This window comes from Thamnophis elegans, chromosome 5 (assembly GCF_009769535.1).
Source record: "Thamnophis elegans isolate rThaEle1 chromosome 5, rThaEle1.pri, whole genome shotgun sequence".
NCBI classification, from domain to species: domain Eukaryota; kingdom Metazoa; phylum Chordata; class Lepidosauria; order Squamata; family Colubridae; genus Thamnophis; species Thamnophis elegans.
Window position 1 is genome coordinate 41,443,398 of NC_045545.1, and position 17,141 is coordinate 41,460,538.

Genomic DNA, 17,141 nt, shown 5'->3' on the forward strand with positions numbered 1-17,141 from the left:
GTGAGTGCCGAGAGGAGAAAGGCGATTTGCTTCGGAGCGTCTTTTGCCTCCTTCCGTAGCCCTGGTGTTTCTCTGGAGGCTCCACGAGATTAATGCTTAGTGCGTTATTGCCGCTTTCCTGCGGGTTCGCGTGTCGTAATGCAGAAGGATGGTGGCCGGGCTAAATTCCAGACTTCTTTTCTCCTGTTCTTCGGGACAGAAGAGTGTCAAAGAAGCAAGTTAAAGTCGGGCTATTCTGCCCCTTTGCCCCACGTTACTCGCTGGGACTAGCTAGCGGGATGAGCGTGTGCTGAGCAGTACCTCCATGTGGGTTCGCTGCTTGGTGCTTTTTTGAACAGGAGTGGGGAACTGTGGCCCTTTTAAGACTTGTGGACTTCAACTCCCAGAATTCCTGAGGCAGCATGGCTGTCTCAGGAATTTTGGGAGCTGAAGTCCACAAGTCATCAAGGGCCATAATTCCCCACCTCTGTTTTAAGAGCTGAGTGCAAGGAAATTTCACTTCAATTAGTGTACATTTCAAGTGACATAAAGTTTTTATTCTGTGATTCTATTGTAACAACGGTGTGATAATTTCCACTGAAAATTTCAAGCTATTGGTTTCTCTCTTTTGCAGAACATACAACAACATGGCCTGTGGTAACATTGTTTAATATTCTTAATCTTTGGAGTGCACATTGTTTCAGCTGGAGATGATAGTAATATAAGTGCTCTGGATAATACCAATAAATAACTGGCTTTTTCACAAGGAGAAAGTAGCCAGATTAGTGTCTAGATTTCAGCAGAACTGACTTAATAAGCTAAGGGGTTAAAAATAGGAACGATCGATTCCATGGATAGGACTTCTATGGGGAAATCCAATTTAGGAAGGTTGAGAAGTGACATGACTGCACTTTGGCCGCTTGGCATCTGATCAATATTTGCTATTTGCAGCATCCCGATCACAATTACAAATTTTTGGCCAGAAACTGATTTATTTCCAATTTTTGATTAAAAAAAGGCAATTTTGGACAATCAATACATTTACTGACTATTGCAGATGGTTGTAGCTTGTAAAATGGGACTTGGTCAAGTGGTGACCTGTTTAATGACTAAGCAGTTGGATTTTTTAAAGCATCCTGGTTTATAAAATTTTTATTCTAGAAGTAATGTTAGAAGGGTTGATTCAAGGCTTATAATCAGTTTCTCTAATTTCCAATGAACATAATTGAAGAGGGAAAATATACCGTGGAGCATCATGCCTTTTAAGATTGTTACTCATAAGAGGGAAAGTTATATAACATTAATACTTAAATTTTTTGGTTATGATAAAAAGTCAAGTATGAACTTAGTTCTGTGTTCACATCATATGTCTTAGATATATAATTTATAAGTATTTTCTTTTAGGTTCAGTCCATGGTGCAATTATCAAAAGGGTAAGTTTGGAAGAAATGACTGTATCTGTAGAATGGACAGAAAGCAACAATATCAAAGGGAAAGAGGTGAGAATTGAAAGTATGATCTATGTATAAACAACACTTTTAAAGCTATTTAGCACACATTTCTTCCTTAATTCTTAATTGAAGCCTGCTTGATCATTATAAAACAGGCTTATGTAGAATTAGTAAGAAGAGACTAACTGGAAATAATTAATATATTTCAAGGTTATTTGTCCACAGGTATTCTTTTCCCATTTCATAATGGGAAGAGGTTTTTTTTCATTCTTTTGCTGAAGACCACCAAATAGCAGTTTCCCTAAAAAATGTTGGCATTTTGTTATTGGAAATTTTAAATGGAATATATTTAAGAAATCATATAAAAAAGTACATTCCCAAGATTACTTACAAGATAAGGCATAAATGTTTATGTCGAATGAATTTAAGTACAGTATTCCATGCAGAGTATAAAGTCCTTAAAGAAATAGAGCAACAACTTCTAAAAGCCATGGATAGTCTCCAGAATTATTTCAAAAGTTGCCACCAAATTTATAATTTAAATTACGGGGAAAAAAAATTCTAAAGTGCCAATTTAGAAGTAGGCTTTATATATCCCTATTACTTTCAAGAAAAAATGATTTTGTCATTATATTTATTTCAATATTAACAGTTGGTCGTTTGACTCTGATAAGTACATAATATATCTGCTCACAATGAATGTATAATTGTGTTATAACTATACAGTGTTCTAAGCTGTCTGTATTTCACGTCCAATAGAGCACTAAGTATTTATCTCCCAGCACTACGTTGTTTTATTTTATTACACCTTTTTAATATTTATACCGTAAATTTAAATTGGTGAACCTACATAGTACCTTCTTCTTCTCTCTTCCTCACAAGAGGAAGAGAGAGTATCAGGTCTAAAGTTACCCAGCCAACTTCATGCCTGGAAGCAAGGACTAGAATTCAGTCTCTTGGATTCTACTCTGGTGCTTTAGCCACTAGACTAAACTGACTCTCACATGTAGGGCATTGTAATTAATGTGAAAGAAAATAGTAATTATTAAATTAAGTATATTTGTTTTAATATCAAAGAAATGAAATCTCTATTTGTCTTGGCTACATTTATACACTGTTCTCTTCCTACTTGTTTAAGGAATGCATCACTAGTCCCTAGAGTGATTCCTTATCAGAAAAGATTCTCTTGCATACTAGTGTATGAAGGCAACAAAAATAACTAGTTCTTTATTTGCCCACTGTATTCTCTAATTATTGTTGTATAGCTTCCCCTAACTGCTGCATGTATATCTATACATATATTTCCTGCTATATATAGCAGGAATACAGCAATATAGCAGGAAATCTAAAAGCAAAGGGTTGAATTAGTAAGTTGGCTGTTTAGAGCAGTGGTCCCCAACCTTTTTATTGCCGCGGACCAGTCAGCCTTTGATAATTTTACCGTGGCCCGCTGAGCGCGCGCAGGGGTGGGGGGCGTTGTTCGCGACGACACATTGATTGCGTACCTGCGCGGGGCTCTCTTCCCTGGAGCCTTTGCGCACGGCAGGAGCTTTTGCGCACGGCCCAGGAGCCTTTGCGCTGCAGCGATCATGTCCCCGGCCGCTGCAGCGATCATGGCCCCCGGCCGCTGCAGCGATCATGGCCCCCGGCCGCTGCGCCCGGTGCCAGGTACTCCACGGCCCGGCACGGTCCGCGGACCGGGGGTTGGGGACCACTGGTTTAGAGTACAATTCTAAATAGTAGTTGGGAATTGTTATACTTAATATGACAGGATTTATCATCAGGAAACACAGCTGTGATTAAATTAAATATGTAAATGCATATTAAAAGATTAGATATAAAGCTGCTTATTAATTTGATGTAATGTACACATTAAAATCAGAACCGACTGCTTTGTTAAACAATGGCAATTTTTCAGAATCTGATATAACCTGTAGAAGCTGAATTGTTATGTGGAAACTAAGATTCATGTGCTTGATTTAGGTGGCTTGCAGATCAAGAAAATGGCTGTTAGAATATTGCAGCTGTAGTAATAGGATTGTGATGTCATTCTAAGTTCAGCATGTAGATTAAGTGGTCATGACATTCACTGTACTTCTGTAAATCATAAAACTGTGAAGGAGAAGTTACCTGCAGAACTTATTCTTTTTGTCTTGGATAGTGAATACCCTTTTTGCAATGTCAGTCTTTCTTAAAATTAATGTTTGGTGAGTAATAATACACGCACTGTTTTACAGTGAATATTAAGAAATCATTAGGATGTACTAAAATTTAAAGCATTTGTAGTCAATGGCTTTCTCACAATCTTTTGAAATATACTACCTCCATAGAACTGAAAATGATATTGGTAGACAGGTGATTAATGTCTTAATATTCAGTCACCGAAACAATAATTTTACATTGACTTTTAATTGCTGTGCCAAGCAAATTATTGATTTTATTGAATTGATGATATTTGCGATTCATACTTAAGCATACTTTAGATTTTCATTCTGTTTTGTGTGTGTTTTTCCTATTTGAAGATTGACTTTCATGATGTGATAGCAATAAATCCAGAACTTTCTACAGCTGCAGTTGTTGCTGGTGTAAAAGAGAGCATTCAAGTTCGAAACAATGTACTACACAGGTATATTAATGTCAAGTTATTTCTTTGATTCTTGATTAAGTATCATGATATCTAAAATAAATAAATTTACATTATATATATATATATATATATACATAACACACACATATATATATACACATATAATATATACACATACATACACAACACACACACACACACCACACACTTCTGGTTTTCATATGATACAGTTTTTGGAAGTATCAATTTTTCTCTTACCTGCATTTAATTTTTACACTTTTTCTCAAATAATGTAGTAATTGAACCTGTGATATACGTTCTAATTGATCCACATTTTCTTAAATTATAAAACTAATCTGGTTTAATCGCTTTTGATCCATTAATTGTTATAGCTATGAAATTTCTCTGTAAAATCACTAAAAATAAATTGGTTTTGAACTTATCTGATGCACTAAGCATAGTCTTCATTGTCATTGTACAAAATAAATTCAACAAAATTGGTTATATATTGGTTATATCACTTCTATCATAGCTTCTCTCATTTTAACTGATAATCCTGAATTGCTTCAGCATGTGTTGAGTTTGTTAATCTGAGTCACTAGCGAAGAGCTTAATGTAATAATTTGTGTTGTAATTCTTTACTATTGTCTTGAATATTTTTTGTGATTTTTTTTTGACATCTTGCTAAATATTTTTTTCCCAAAAAGAACTGTTGATTTCCACAAACTCATTGTAATTGCAATATCCCAATTATTGCCAGAAGTATATGGGTCAGGTCAGCTTCTAATTGCTGATTTTTAAATTGGATTGTTATAACACAATCTGATTTGGAAATTCATTTCAGAAAAAAAGCCTTTTAATGTATGTACAATGGACCATCAAATGTAATCCAAATTGACAATCAATGGAAAATTGGTTGCAGTCAGAGATTTTATCATATTAAATCTTGGAAATTTTTGTAGTACAGTTGTATTAAATACTAATTGTGAGAAGGAAACTCAGGTCAATACTTTTTGAGTACAAGATTTCTTAATGTATATCTTAATGATTGTTGCAATGTGTAAACTACATAGGCTTGGTTTGGGTAAAATGATCCAAAATGGGTGCCTTTTAATTTTACTAAAATTTCAGCATTATTATAATATTTTTAGCATATAAAATCCATGACAATTGAGTCATTCTTTCACAGATATTCACTTACATCACTCCTGCACCTCCTCCTCAACCCTTGCTTTGCTTCCCTTTTGTGCCTATACCCTGTTCAGTTCTCCACAAACCTTCCCCAGCCAGCACTGCATACCTGACACACACACACAGAATCTCCTATGCTTGCCATGTCTCCTTCGCCACATCTCCTTCATGCACCCACTCACACCCCACATACCTTCCCCAACCCATGCTGAAACACCGCCCTCATGCGCAACTTCCCAACAAGATTGGCACCTCTTCCACCCTCCTGCGCATCCTGCCAAACCTGTGTGATATCTCTTGCACATCCTTGTACACCTTCATTTATTTGCACAACACCTCTCTTGTATCCTTCTTCAATCATCCTGACCCCAGGTGGTACCTCTTGTGTACTCCCTCACTTGGCAGCAGCCACTTATCTCTCCTGGCAGTCTGGAACTTCTAAATTCCTGCCAGTTTCCTCATTGACTTTGTTGGTGAAAAGCTCCTATGGAGCATTGGAAATGCTGATCACATGACCACAGCAATACGACAGTGCTGAAACACGTACACTTTTGCCAAATTTCAATCCCATGGGAGTCATGGGTCCCGGATTTTGGGTGCAGTCTTTAAGTTAGCCCATTTAAAGCACATCGATTCAAAAATTTATGTATTGTTTCACCAAATTGAAGATTACAAACAGGCAAACAGAGATTTAGAAGTACATTGGTGCCCAAAACATACACTTAAACCATAACCCTAGTAAATAAAAAGTACCTTTTCACAACATGTTTTCCATCTGATAGTACATTTGGAATACTATTTATGTTTTGCCAAATGTGTGGAAAGAAAATAAATCAGCTGGATGAATTTTTACTCGTCTTCAAGAAATCATGATTTGTTCAGGAAAGTTTAAATATTTAAATAAATCTTGACAAAATGAATTGGCAAACATTTTTTGAAATTATAAAATACCTATTGTAGTTAAATTTAGGAATATTGGGAGGAGAAATTTTTATCAGAACAGTTTACTAATTACTTTCTACATTAACGCTTTATTTAGTTTTAGTTTTTGTATTTATCCCAAAATGGTATAAAACTGGCCTATGTGTATTAATTTCCAGTTTAGACTTCTCCTAAAGAGCAGCTGTTGATTCAATTTAAATATAAACCATCTAGTATAATGTTAGATAGTTAAGAGACAAAGAATAAAAAGACAGACTCTGAACAGTTAATAAATCTAATTTATTATTATCTCTGTAGATAAGCACTTAATATCAATAAGCATTTATACTGGTATTCAGTGTATTTTGTAAAGACAGTCTCGGGCCTCCTTAGGTGTTGCAGACTCTGTAGCTTGCCATATTGGCTTCTTTATTCCTCCCTGGCTAGAAATTTCTCTAAATGATATGGAGAGCACCGTATTCCATTCAATTATTTTTTTATCAGCTGCCTTATTCATTTAGATTACATTCAATTGTTTTGAAAGTTTCCGATCTATCTTCAGGACATAAATACTTTTTTTCTTATGTTCAAGATCATGTACTTCAGTCATCAAGTTTCTTAGCTGTTGTAGGTGATAAAGGAATTCTATGCAGGCTCAGAATTCCATACAGTTAGCTGAATGGGCCAGTGGAAAAATAGTTCGCACTCTTTCCTCTTCTCCCACAATCAACTTCGTCACAACCAACATAAAAACATCACACGGGAAAACAATTTTTCAAGGGAGTAATTTTCATTGTTGGTCTGTTTTCCATGTGTTTTCAGCAACACTTACTCACATACCCACACACTTTTGTTATTTATTAAATTGGAACTTTTTTTTAATTTTAGAGACAAAATCGCAGAACACTTTCAAAAATACCTGGTCCCAGAGAAGGTAAAAATATTTTAATTGCCATAAGTATTACAAAGAGTTCCATAGTCCATAGTTGTCTATCCTGAAAATGATTTCCTGAACCTAGTTATGTGGCACATGATCAGTAATAATAAACTATGTAAGCCCCTTAAATTAAGAGTTTTATTGCAATTTCAACATCTCAAAAATTTGTGCACATTAATTCTCTGCATACTCAAGATTTTTTTGAGAAGTTCTGTATTGCTATGTCCATATTCAAGAAAGGATTTGGACAAGTATTTTATGTTTAGGATTTTCCTCCGTTTTCACAACTGCAATTTAGTATGACAGCAACAATGTCACTCCTACTGAATACGTGTAATAATATGATTGTTCAGTACTACTGAAACCATTGTTATATTTTCTTATTAAACTGTAATAATTTATTTTTCTTAAGAGCGCAAACATTCTAAAGATATAATGCAGAACAATTAATCTTTTCAACAAATGATCAATGCCCAAATTCATATTCCTTGAGCAAATCTCCACTTGCTTAGGAGGATTTTCCTCCTGCTTTATACCTCTATAACAGTGGTTCTCAACTTTCCCAATGCTGCGACCCTTTAATACGGTTCGTCATGTTGTGGTGACCCCCAACCATAAAATTGGTGGTTCCTAAGACCATCTAAAACATGTGTTTTCCGATGGGCTTAGGCGACCCCTGTGAAAGGGTCGTTCGACCCCCAAAGGGGTCCCGACCCACAGGTTGAGAACCACTGCTCTATAATCTGTCAGCAGTGTTTGTTTTGCTGATGAAACAACCCAATTAAACCATCCAATTATATAATAAGTGATATTTTGTTTCTACTATTTCTACCACATCTTACATGAAGTATGGAATTATTTGTCAAAATAGCATGTTACTCTAGACTTGAAAAGTTCTGTGTAATCCATCCTTCTCTGCATTAAGGGACACTGTATAATGACAGGAACATAAGTGCAAAAATTGAACAGTGAATCTTGAATGAGGAGGAATTGATTTTTTTCTTATAAAAAAAGGCTGGTAAATGAACAGCATAAAATGATGATCAGAATACTAAAGTTAAACTGATAATTTTAGCAAAAGAGTTTATCTATCTGTGACTCTTGTGATATAATATGAACATAAGAAACAAGGAAAATTATGTTTAGGAATTCCCCATTGATTTGACCTTGATCAAAGGTTAATTCCATTTTGCCTTTCTCACATCCTCACCCACTCCCACACAGCATGGTAACCCTTAAGGGTATTGTATGGCTCTTGAACTTCATCTACGTCCAGTTCTTGTTTTCAGGCATAAAGTTCAAGAGTTTTGGTCATTTTTTAAATCTTTAGTCGATTAACCTTCTCATATTTCTGACTGGTGTTTTAATGTACAGTGTATTTCATAGAAAGCCATGTTTTCAATGCTCATAATTATCTTGTTAAGTAGAAAAGTAGGTTTTTGAATAGTTAAATGCACTTTTAGTAATGGAATAACATGTGTGTTTCTGAGATTTACAGTTGTTGATTATGGAACTTCAAATGCCAGTGCTCAGTTTGATTCAAGAACAACAAATCCAATAAAAATGACTTGTAGGCAAATTCAATTGTTTCACATTTTTGCACACATGCATAGTAATTTGTCATTTGAATAGTGAGTATATGTTACATTGTTTAGATCCCATTGAAATCAACTAAACCCTCCCTCTTAAATTTGCTTCACTAAATCAATTTCTTTCTTGGCTGCATACTATTAAATTGCTTCCTAACAATATTTTATTCTTACTTTGCTCAGCACCAAGGTTCCAAAGTAACAAAATGTCAGTCATAGCAGAATTACCAAACAGTCCTCTAGAAAATGACATGGAGGTAGAAACTTCTGCTTCTGTACCAGCTAGAAGCCAATCAGCTCTTCCTGGTGAGTTTGGATTAGTATAACATAATCTCACTATATACTTAATTTATGCAAGTAAACTGGAGAAAATTATTGCTCATTTCTCAATATTGAAATAGCTTATAAATCAGTATTTTTGAATGCTCCCCTGAATATTTGAAAATGAATTGACATTTTAATCTAATGCCAACTCTGTTTACATTATAATTGCAAAACTAAACATTTGCTTCTATTGTCTTGATTGGACATTTTATATCAAGTAGTTTGGCATAATTTTGTTTGTCACTGGGAGGCTGCAGAACACTGTTACAACTACACAATTGGTTTAGGGAAATGGCAGTTTCACTTGTCTTCCTAATTTGAATCCTATAGTTTGGTGGCTAACTTTTATAGCCATCTACCCAAATGCTATAGTCCAGTGATTTGGACCTGACATCTTATATCCAGGATGTAACTCATTACTCTCTGAATCTCTATGACAGATGTCATGTGTTGGACACTCTCATTATTTCATGCAGAATCACAAATGCCAAAAAATAAATTCGTGTGTACATGTATGCATAAATGCACGCACATACACAAATATATACATTACAATCTTGTGATATTGAACAAGGACACAGTTATTTCAGGATTTTTTTTGAAAAAAATATCAAATTTTAGGTTTTTAACATGTTAAATCTATGACTTCCATTAGGTGTCACTTTGGTTCAGAAGAATGTTGAAAAAAATCTGGGAAAAATATATAAATAAAAATGGTACCACAAGAGTATTTTGGACTCAATTCTAGTGACATTAAACAAATGCTTAAGTAACATTTGGTTAATATTTTTTTCTACAAAGATGGCAGAAGAAAATTATTTTGATAAACTAATTAAATTCTGGATATCAATTTGACAATGAGTCAAAGGATAAATTGGAGGCCCTTTAGGAGTTAATTTTTAGTTTCCTCTGAATTAAATATTATAACTCATTGTGGTTTTTTTAATGCTACCTTGGCTATTGTTTTAACCAGTAGATTTTTTCTTCAACAGTTGTACGACCTCGAACTAGAAATAATTATTCTTCTGATAGATACAGTATACAATCTAATGATAATGAAGTGACAGAAGGAACTCCACAGTCTCTCAGACTTGTGTCTGCTGCCACTCAAGGTAGAATAATGTTACTTCATAATTCCTTAATTCTGTCTAGTGAACCGTATTCAATCTGACAGAGAGATTCTGTTACTGTCTTTTTTATGGAGTTGGTAAATCGATAATCAAGTATGTTAATTCAAGTTTAGCTTTAAGTTGGATTGATTTTACCAGTCAAAATAAAAAACAAATTCAGCCCTGAAATTTGGGGTATTACCTCACATATTTGAAATATACTCAGTTGACCAATTCAGTCGGGTAGTAGCAAGTGGGGCTACTGGTCATGCTCTATGAATATATAAATTTTAACCTACATATCCTATATTATAAGTTAATAAGTATTATTAACTTATATTTTACTTAAGGTTAATAAAATGGTAAATATTCAGGCCATCCTGAAAATGTATAGATAGAATAGCAGATTTGAATTTAGTTTGCTTTTTGTCAATAATAACACTGCTTTCTCTAGCTCGGAGGAAATCTAATATTGTAAAGGAAATGGAAAAAATGAAAAATAAGAGGGAAGAGAAAAAAGCCCAGTTTTCTGAAATAAGAAACAAGCGTGCACAGGTAAAAATATGTTGCTTAATTCTTCAATTAAATGTTCTACGTGATGTTTCATTTAACAGCTGAATGCTGTCAGTGTCTCAGGTAACATAAAATATTTTGGCCTTCGTGCAAAATATTTTCTGTTTCGTGCATATTTTCAATAAAAAATAATTCTGCATTCAGTGATTAATGTCCAGTAATATAGTTCCACAAACAGAGGTAGTTGCAACTGACAACATATTCCCTAGCTATAAGGAAGTAGTATTTAGTGTTGTCAAGTGAAGAATTCAGTTGAGTTCAATTCAGTTCAATTAAATCCACCACTATACAGCATCAGAATTAGTGTGACAGGGGAAATATAGAAAAGCAAATTAAGCAAAAATTCCAGATAGAGTTTTCTATTGTATTACCTGGACTATAGTCTTCTTTAGAAAAACTATATCAGGTAATAAGTCAGTCTGCTTGTACACATGAGAAAGCAGATGCTGCTGAAGCCCAGTTCTCATTAAACAATTTGGCTAATCATAAGCAATGCTTAGAATGATAATGCACCACCATCTGGAAGGCCAGGACTTTGTAGACCTTGGCCTAAAGTAGAATTTTTCAACACTGGCAATTTGGATTTCAACTCCTAGAATTTCACAACCAGCACAGCCACTGCTGAGGATGAAGGCCACCCATCTGGAAGCTGTCAAAGTTGGGAAATGGCTGATATAAAGAAGTCAGCATTCCCAGACAGCAACATACATCAGGCATAAACCTTTTTTCAGACGTATAGCCAGTACAGTGTAAAAAAAAAAAAACCCTCAAATGTTCCAAAAAGTACTATAGAATGTTCTATTCCCTCTATTTTCAAATTAGCACTTCATATAGTTAAGAGGGGGAAAAGTGGGTCTTTGGTTGTCACTAATCCAAAACCACCTATTTTATCTTACAGGAATATGACAGTAATTGTCCAAATTGGGATTTTGCACGAATGGTTAAAGAATACCGAAATACTATTAATTGCCAATCTTTATCAATGAATGATCCAGTAAGTAAAGATATGTAAACTATCTTAAATGTATTTATTATTCATGACCTATACTTGCAAATAATTAATTTAAAGAGGAAAAATTAGCAATTTAGGTTTCACTAGATGTAGGAGATGGCCAGACTGAGCCCAAGAGAAGGGTCAAACTTCATTGGTCCTTTCGTGCCCACAAGAGATCTAACTTCAGCCCACCTTCAATTCCTTTCTATTCATAACTCCTGCTAATTTCCCTTGACCATTAGTAGTTCAGATTCTTGTAGAGAGCTTAATCTTGCAATAAATCTTTATACTAATTTGAACTGCCTTAATCGCCTGGTTTCACCAGCACTTAACATTAGTCCTATTTTTGATTTTCTTTACAATATATTCTTATTTGCTTTGCCCAGATAACTTATGTGAGAGAGCAACTGAAATATTTGTAATTTTGGTTGTTCTGTTACATATTTGTAGGAGTAGGGGAAACTAACAGAATCGTTATATTCCGCATTCCTCAGATTTAAATTTCAGAAAAAAAATTCTTGAGCATATATTATCTAACACTACGATAATACATAGGGAGTTTTCTTAGATTTCATGATGTTTTGAAAGAATTAATTTGATTTTTAAGTTAAAATCATTATTACATTGACACTACTGTTTTCAATCTCTATTCATAATAATGAAATGTTTTTATCCTGCTTTTTTATATAAAACTCAAGGCAGTGAACATACCTTATTCCTGCTTGTTTTCCCACACAACCTTGAGGTTCACATTTTGTGGTCATATGCAGTTCTTAACAAAGTGTCTTTTCTGATGAGCTTTTTTATGCTTTTTGTTCTTAAAACGTGCATGGATTCTGGGGTGCCACCTGTGTGTGCATGTGTGTGTGTTTATCAAAAAAGTCAAGATGATGGCCACAACTACATAATCCAAACCTTGGCTCTTTTTGATGTGTGTCATAAAAAGATGGCAGATACAGTTGTGCCTGCAATCTTAACTTTTTTGATATTCCCTTTCTTCACATGGACAACCCTGAGGGGTTAGTGAAAAAAGTTGTCTGACCTTATCCCTTAATGCAATCTGCAATCTTCTTTTAAGATAGAAGAGCATAGAATTTGTGTCTGTGTGAGAAAACGACCCTTAAATAAGCAAGGTAAGATGACATTCAGTACTTAGCAATTCACATTTCAATTCACTATTGTTCCTCATAATGGGTTCTTTGTTTCTTCAGCTATTATGTGTTGGAAGCTAGCATGCCATTACTGAGTTAAAATATCATTTTAGAGCAATGTCAAGTGAAAACAGAAAACCAAGGAAGAATACATTTCAGTACTTATAGACCTTTTGAACAAACCTTGGGGATACAGTGGACAGGAGTTATAATTGATCACATCTAATTTTAATTATCCTATCACTTTTGAACTGAAACAAATTTTTTTGTTTAAATCTTTTTCTTACACTTCCCATAGCAATCACAGTTTTGCCCCAAATATTCTGTACGAAGGCTATTAGTCTTCTGCAACAATAATCATACACACTATTGTCTTCCTAGCATGTTTAAATGCTTGTGGAGTTCACAAAGTCCTATTTCATGGATCATTTTTTCTACTTTTCCCCCTGTAAACAGAACTTGGAAAGAAGGAATGCGATATAATCACTGTTGTTAGCAAGAACAGCATCCTGGTGCATGAACCAAAGATGAAGGTGGATCTGACAAAATATCTTGAAAACCAGCCTTTTCGATTTGACTTCTCGTTTGATGAAAAAGCTACCAATGAGATGGTTTATTGGTAATGCACATTTTTTTCTCCTGGCAGAATAGCGACACTTTACAAAGTTAATACTGAGGATTACATCATAGCTGATGCTTTCTGGGTGCTATGCTGCCAAAGTGACTTGGTGGAATAAGAATTTTGCTCTTTGTATTTGCTATTCCTAGCAAATTGCACTCTTCTGGAGAGCTCTGATGTTCTTGGGAATTGTTGGAGCCACTCTCCCAACTTAGGAGTCACAGTCCTTGAGTGCTTCTACTACCCCTGGAACCATTTTAATATTTTCTTTCCATGTTTTCTCTAGTTCTTTCATCAGGCTCTTCTCTACAATCTTCTCCAGCATCACATACTCCTTCCTTACATTGCTGTGCCTTGGCACTGCTATAATCTACCACCACTGCTATCTTCTGGTCTTTGCCTTTTACCACAGTGACTGGTTGATTGGCCAGATCCTGCCTGTCTGTCTGGATTGGGAAATGCCACTGGATCTTAGCCCTGTGATTCTCCACAACCTTCACTGGACTTGGGAAATCTAGCCCATTAATGCTCCTGTACACAATGCCAGATACTTGGTTGTGCCATTCAATGTTTGCTGTTCCTACCTGCATCATACATCTTACCACTATGTATTGCAGTATCTCTGAGATCTCTGTGCGTAGTCTTCACCTTGGATCCTACTTATTGTGGTAGACATCTGCTTTTATGGATCTTGGTACTTTGTGCTGTCTTTCTTTGTGTTAGCAGTCTGGATGGAAACCTGCTGCTAGCAGCTGGTTCATCTATGCTACTAGGCATTCATGCACTCCTATTCATTTCTTTAGCCAGTAAGTGGGGATCATATCTGGGCCAGGTGTTGTCCAGCACTTCATGTGCTTGATTTGCTGTTGACTCTCTGCTATTGTGATGGTTTCTGTTCTGGGAAACCTGCTTTCAGTTCCTGCAGCCACTCTGCACTTGTGTTAATGTTATCTCTTTCTCCCGTATGTTTTTCTAGTAGTATTCAGTTTCTGCTATGGATGGCTCAGCTATTACTGTGTTGTTGCATTGCAGTTGGGAGTACACTTTGGATGGTTCTTTAAAGGTCTCTACTTCTCTAGTGTACCTCCTTAGCCTGTGAGCCTTTGTTTAGCAGTCTCTAGGGCCTCAGATAGAGTCAGTCCCTTGAACTTTTTCAGTAGCTGAGTCTTATCCTTAATCTTAACTCCTTCTATAATTCCATCTGCTGACTATCCTCTGAGTTGTCTTAATCTTAGCCTCTAACATCATTTTTTGGTGGGTGGAGGAAGTATGCACTGCCATTATTTTTGATTGGGTAGCTAGGATAAACAGCAACTGTAGTGTATATTGGTTTATTGGTTTGAGTTATGGTAGTAGTGGGAATTATTGTGAGGGCTCTATTGGCATCTATACCTGATTGGCCAAGTATCTTGCTCTTATGTACATTTAATCTAGAAATTGTTAGTATTTTTATTGTTTTAATTTTTTAATATTTATATTTATAAACTTGCCCAGAGTCATTGACTGAGATGGACAACTATAGAAATCGAACAAGCAAGCAAAAAAATAAAATAAACATTCTAGCATAATGTCCAATGATTATAAATTCATAACAGTTGCCAAGTGTCCAAATTTTGATAGGTGACCATGAGGTTGTTGCAATGGTCAGGAGAAAAATGGTCATAAGTCACTTTTTTCAGTGCTGTCAGGACTACGTAAATATATACATATTTATTATGTGGGCTTTGCTGACATGGGCTTTGTTGGTAAACATAATAGAAATGTTGCCTTTATACTCACATACATGAAAGACATCCAGATTAAACCTCTCAAGTACCTGAAACTTTTGCAGCATGCAGCTACTTCAATGCTTTGAAAAGGGATGTTTCACCTGTGTTAATGTGCTTGTAAAGTTTTGTAAACATTTTTAATATTTCCACAGCTGCATTTTGCAATAATTCTACATTCTGGAATTATAGAACAAAACTTCCCATTAAAATACAACCAATGTGTTTCTTTCCATACTCATGCTGTGAAATAGAGATAGAGCTGTTTTAAATGCTTCTTTGGAAGTGAGAGAAATTAATCTCCCATGGATCCATGGACAACCAATGTTTCTTGAATTTTACTTTTTTTTTGCCCATTGGAGGATAGTGAAAATTGTACATGCTTAGTGGAGGATGTCTCTGGCAATGGACCTCACTTTGCTTAGAAGGAAATTCTGCTCTTCAATGTGCTATCTTACTTTCTGTGTACAACGATAGCATTTGAGTTTTTACCCAACCACTATAATTACAGTGTTGACCTTTGTGCACTTCTGATCCTGAAAATGTCTAGAATTTTGATCTGTGTCAATATTTTATTGACCACAGATATAATTGCTACTGATAATATTTTACAGATTGCTTTTTGTAGTTTCACTCATTGATGTTTTCTATTTGTTCTTATGCTTGGTCAGGTTTACTGCTAGACCACTTGTGCACACTGTTTTTGAAGGAGGGAAAGCTACATGTTTCGCCTACGGCCAAACTGGTAGTGGAAAAACTCATGTGAGTGTTGGCTTCTGTTATATTTTTAATTTCCATTTCCCTGAATTAGTTAATAACTTGAATCAAACAGAAGTAGTCTAAACTACTTCTAAATGGTTATCTGAAAAATTCTTGACTTAAAAACATGCTATCTTTACAGTAGTTTATAAGAGTGCCACCCTGATAAAATTGGAAAGTCATCATGTTTCCAAAGTGAGGTGTGGGAGGAGTAACACATGGGTATTAACCCAGCCCTTTTGCCCTGGAGACTGAGGTAATCTTTTGAGGCCACACCTCTGATCCTCCTTCTGCTCTCCCAGATTAACCTCAGTCTCCAGCCCAGAAGGAGTGTTTTTCCTGGCTCTCCCTCACCTAGGAAGACTAGGGGTTTTTTTCTGTAAGTTTTTTCTTCTAGAGTTTTTTTTTCCCTTACCGCAAGAAGCATCCGATCGCTGCATTCCTCCTTGAATGTGCTCTGCCGTGCTAGCGAAAGCCTTGCTGCCTTGCTAGTACGCACACGCTCTCCAAGCGGCCGGACGGTCGCATAAGAGGGGAAGGAGCCTCCGGACCGATCGGAGTGCGTGGAGAGGCCTTCGGCCTGCAGCTGCCCGACTAGGACTCCGGAGGATCGGGGATCCGGAGGGGATTGCCCCAACATGTCCCAGCTTCAGAGAGGCTCAGGCCGCAGGTCAGCAATCACCATCTTGAGCACGTGGGTGAGCGCGTGACCGGCAACCATCTACGGTAGCCGGGAGCGCTCAAGAGGCACCAAGGAGGCCGGAAGAGGCCTAGAGTGGTCCCCACTCTGCCGGAGATCCGCACAGGGGCCTGGATTTCGGTGTGGACCGGTGCTCGAGCCGTGGGTCGACGGCTGGAGAAAGAAGCGCGAGCCGAGGAGCATCGCACTAAACAGCTGAGCCGGCAGAGAGCGAGGAGGGGTGAGCGGCAGAATCGTAAGTGCATGGTGGACGCGGCAAGGAGTGGGGGTGCTGGGCCGAGAGCCCTAGTGGACCCAGATCCAGCCGAAGGGACTTCCAAGGGAGCTTCCCAGGTCACCAGAGGGAGCTCTCCCACCAGAAAAGGCACTCCCAGGGTATCCACTAAAGAGACCCATTCTAAAGGGGACAGAGTTACCAGGGCCTCCACTAGGAGATTTAGGGTGACCATCAGCCCATCGCCTTCCAGGTCACGCTCCCCCCGCAGGCTCCC

The 17,141-nt window shown here is 36.6% G+C and overlaps 1 protein-coding gene across 1 annotated transcript in view; it reads left to right on the forward strand.

The window, feature by feature from the left end:
- The first annotated feature begins 3,975 nt into the window (after positions 1 to 3,975).
- KIF2C (kinesin family member 2C) overlaps positions 3,976 to 17,141 on the forward strand; it is a 30,074-nt gene continuing 16,908 nt past the window's right edge. Inside the window, exons 1-9 of the mRNA XM_032219062.1 lie at positions 3,976 to 4,056; positions 7,018 to 7,063; positions 8,839 to 8,961; positions 9,972 to 10,091; positions 10,543 to 10,643; positions 11,560 to 11,655; positions 12,734 to 12,788; positions 13,263 to 13,425; positions 15,863 to 15,953. Coding sequence (XP_032074953.1) covers positions 8,862 to 8,961; positions 9,972 to 10,091; positions 10,543 to 10,643; positions 11,560 to 11,655; positions 12,734 to 12,788; positions 13,263 to 13,425; positions 15,863 to 15,953 — 726 coding nt within the window. The 5' untranslated portion in view covers positions 3,976 to 4,056; positions 7,018 to 7,063; positions 8,839 to 8,861. The remainder of the gene's footprint in view (positions 4,057 to 7,017; positions 7,064 to 8,838; positions 8,962 to 9,971; positions 10,092 to 10,542; positions 10,644 to 11,559; positions 11,656 to 12,733; positions 12,789 to 13,262; positions 13,426 to 15,862; positions 15,954 to 17,141) is intronic.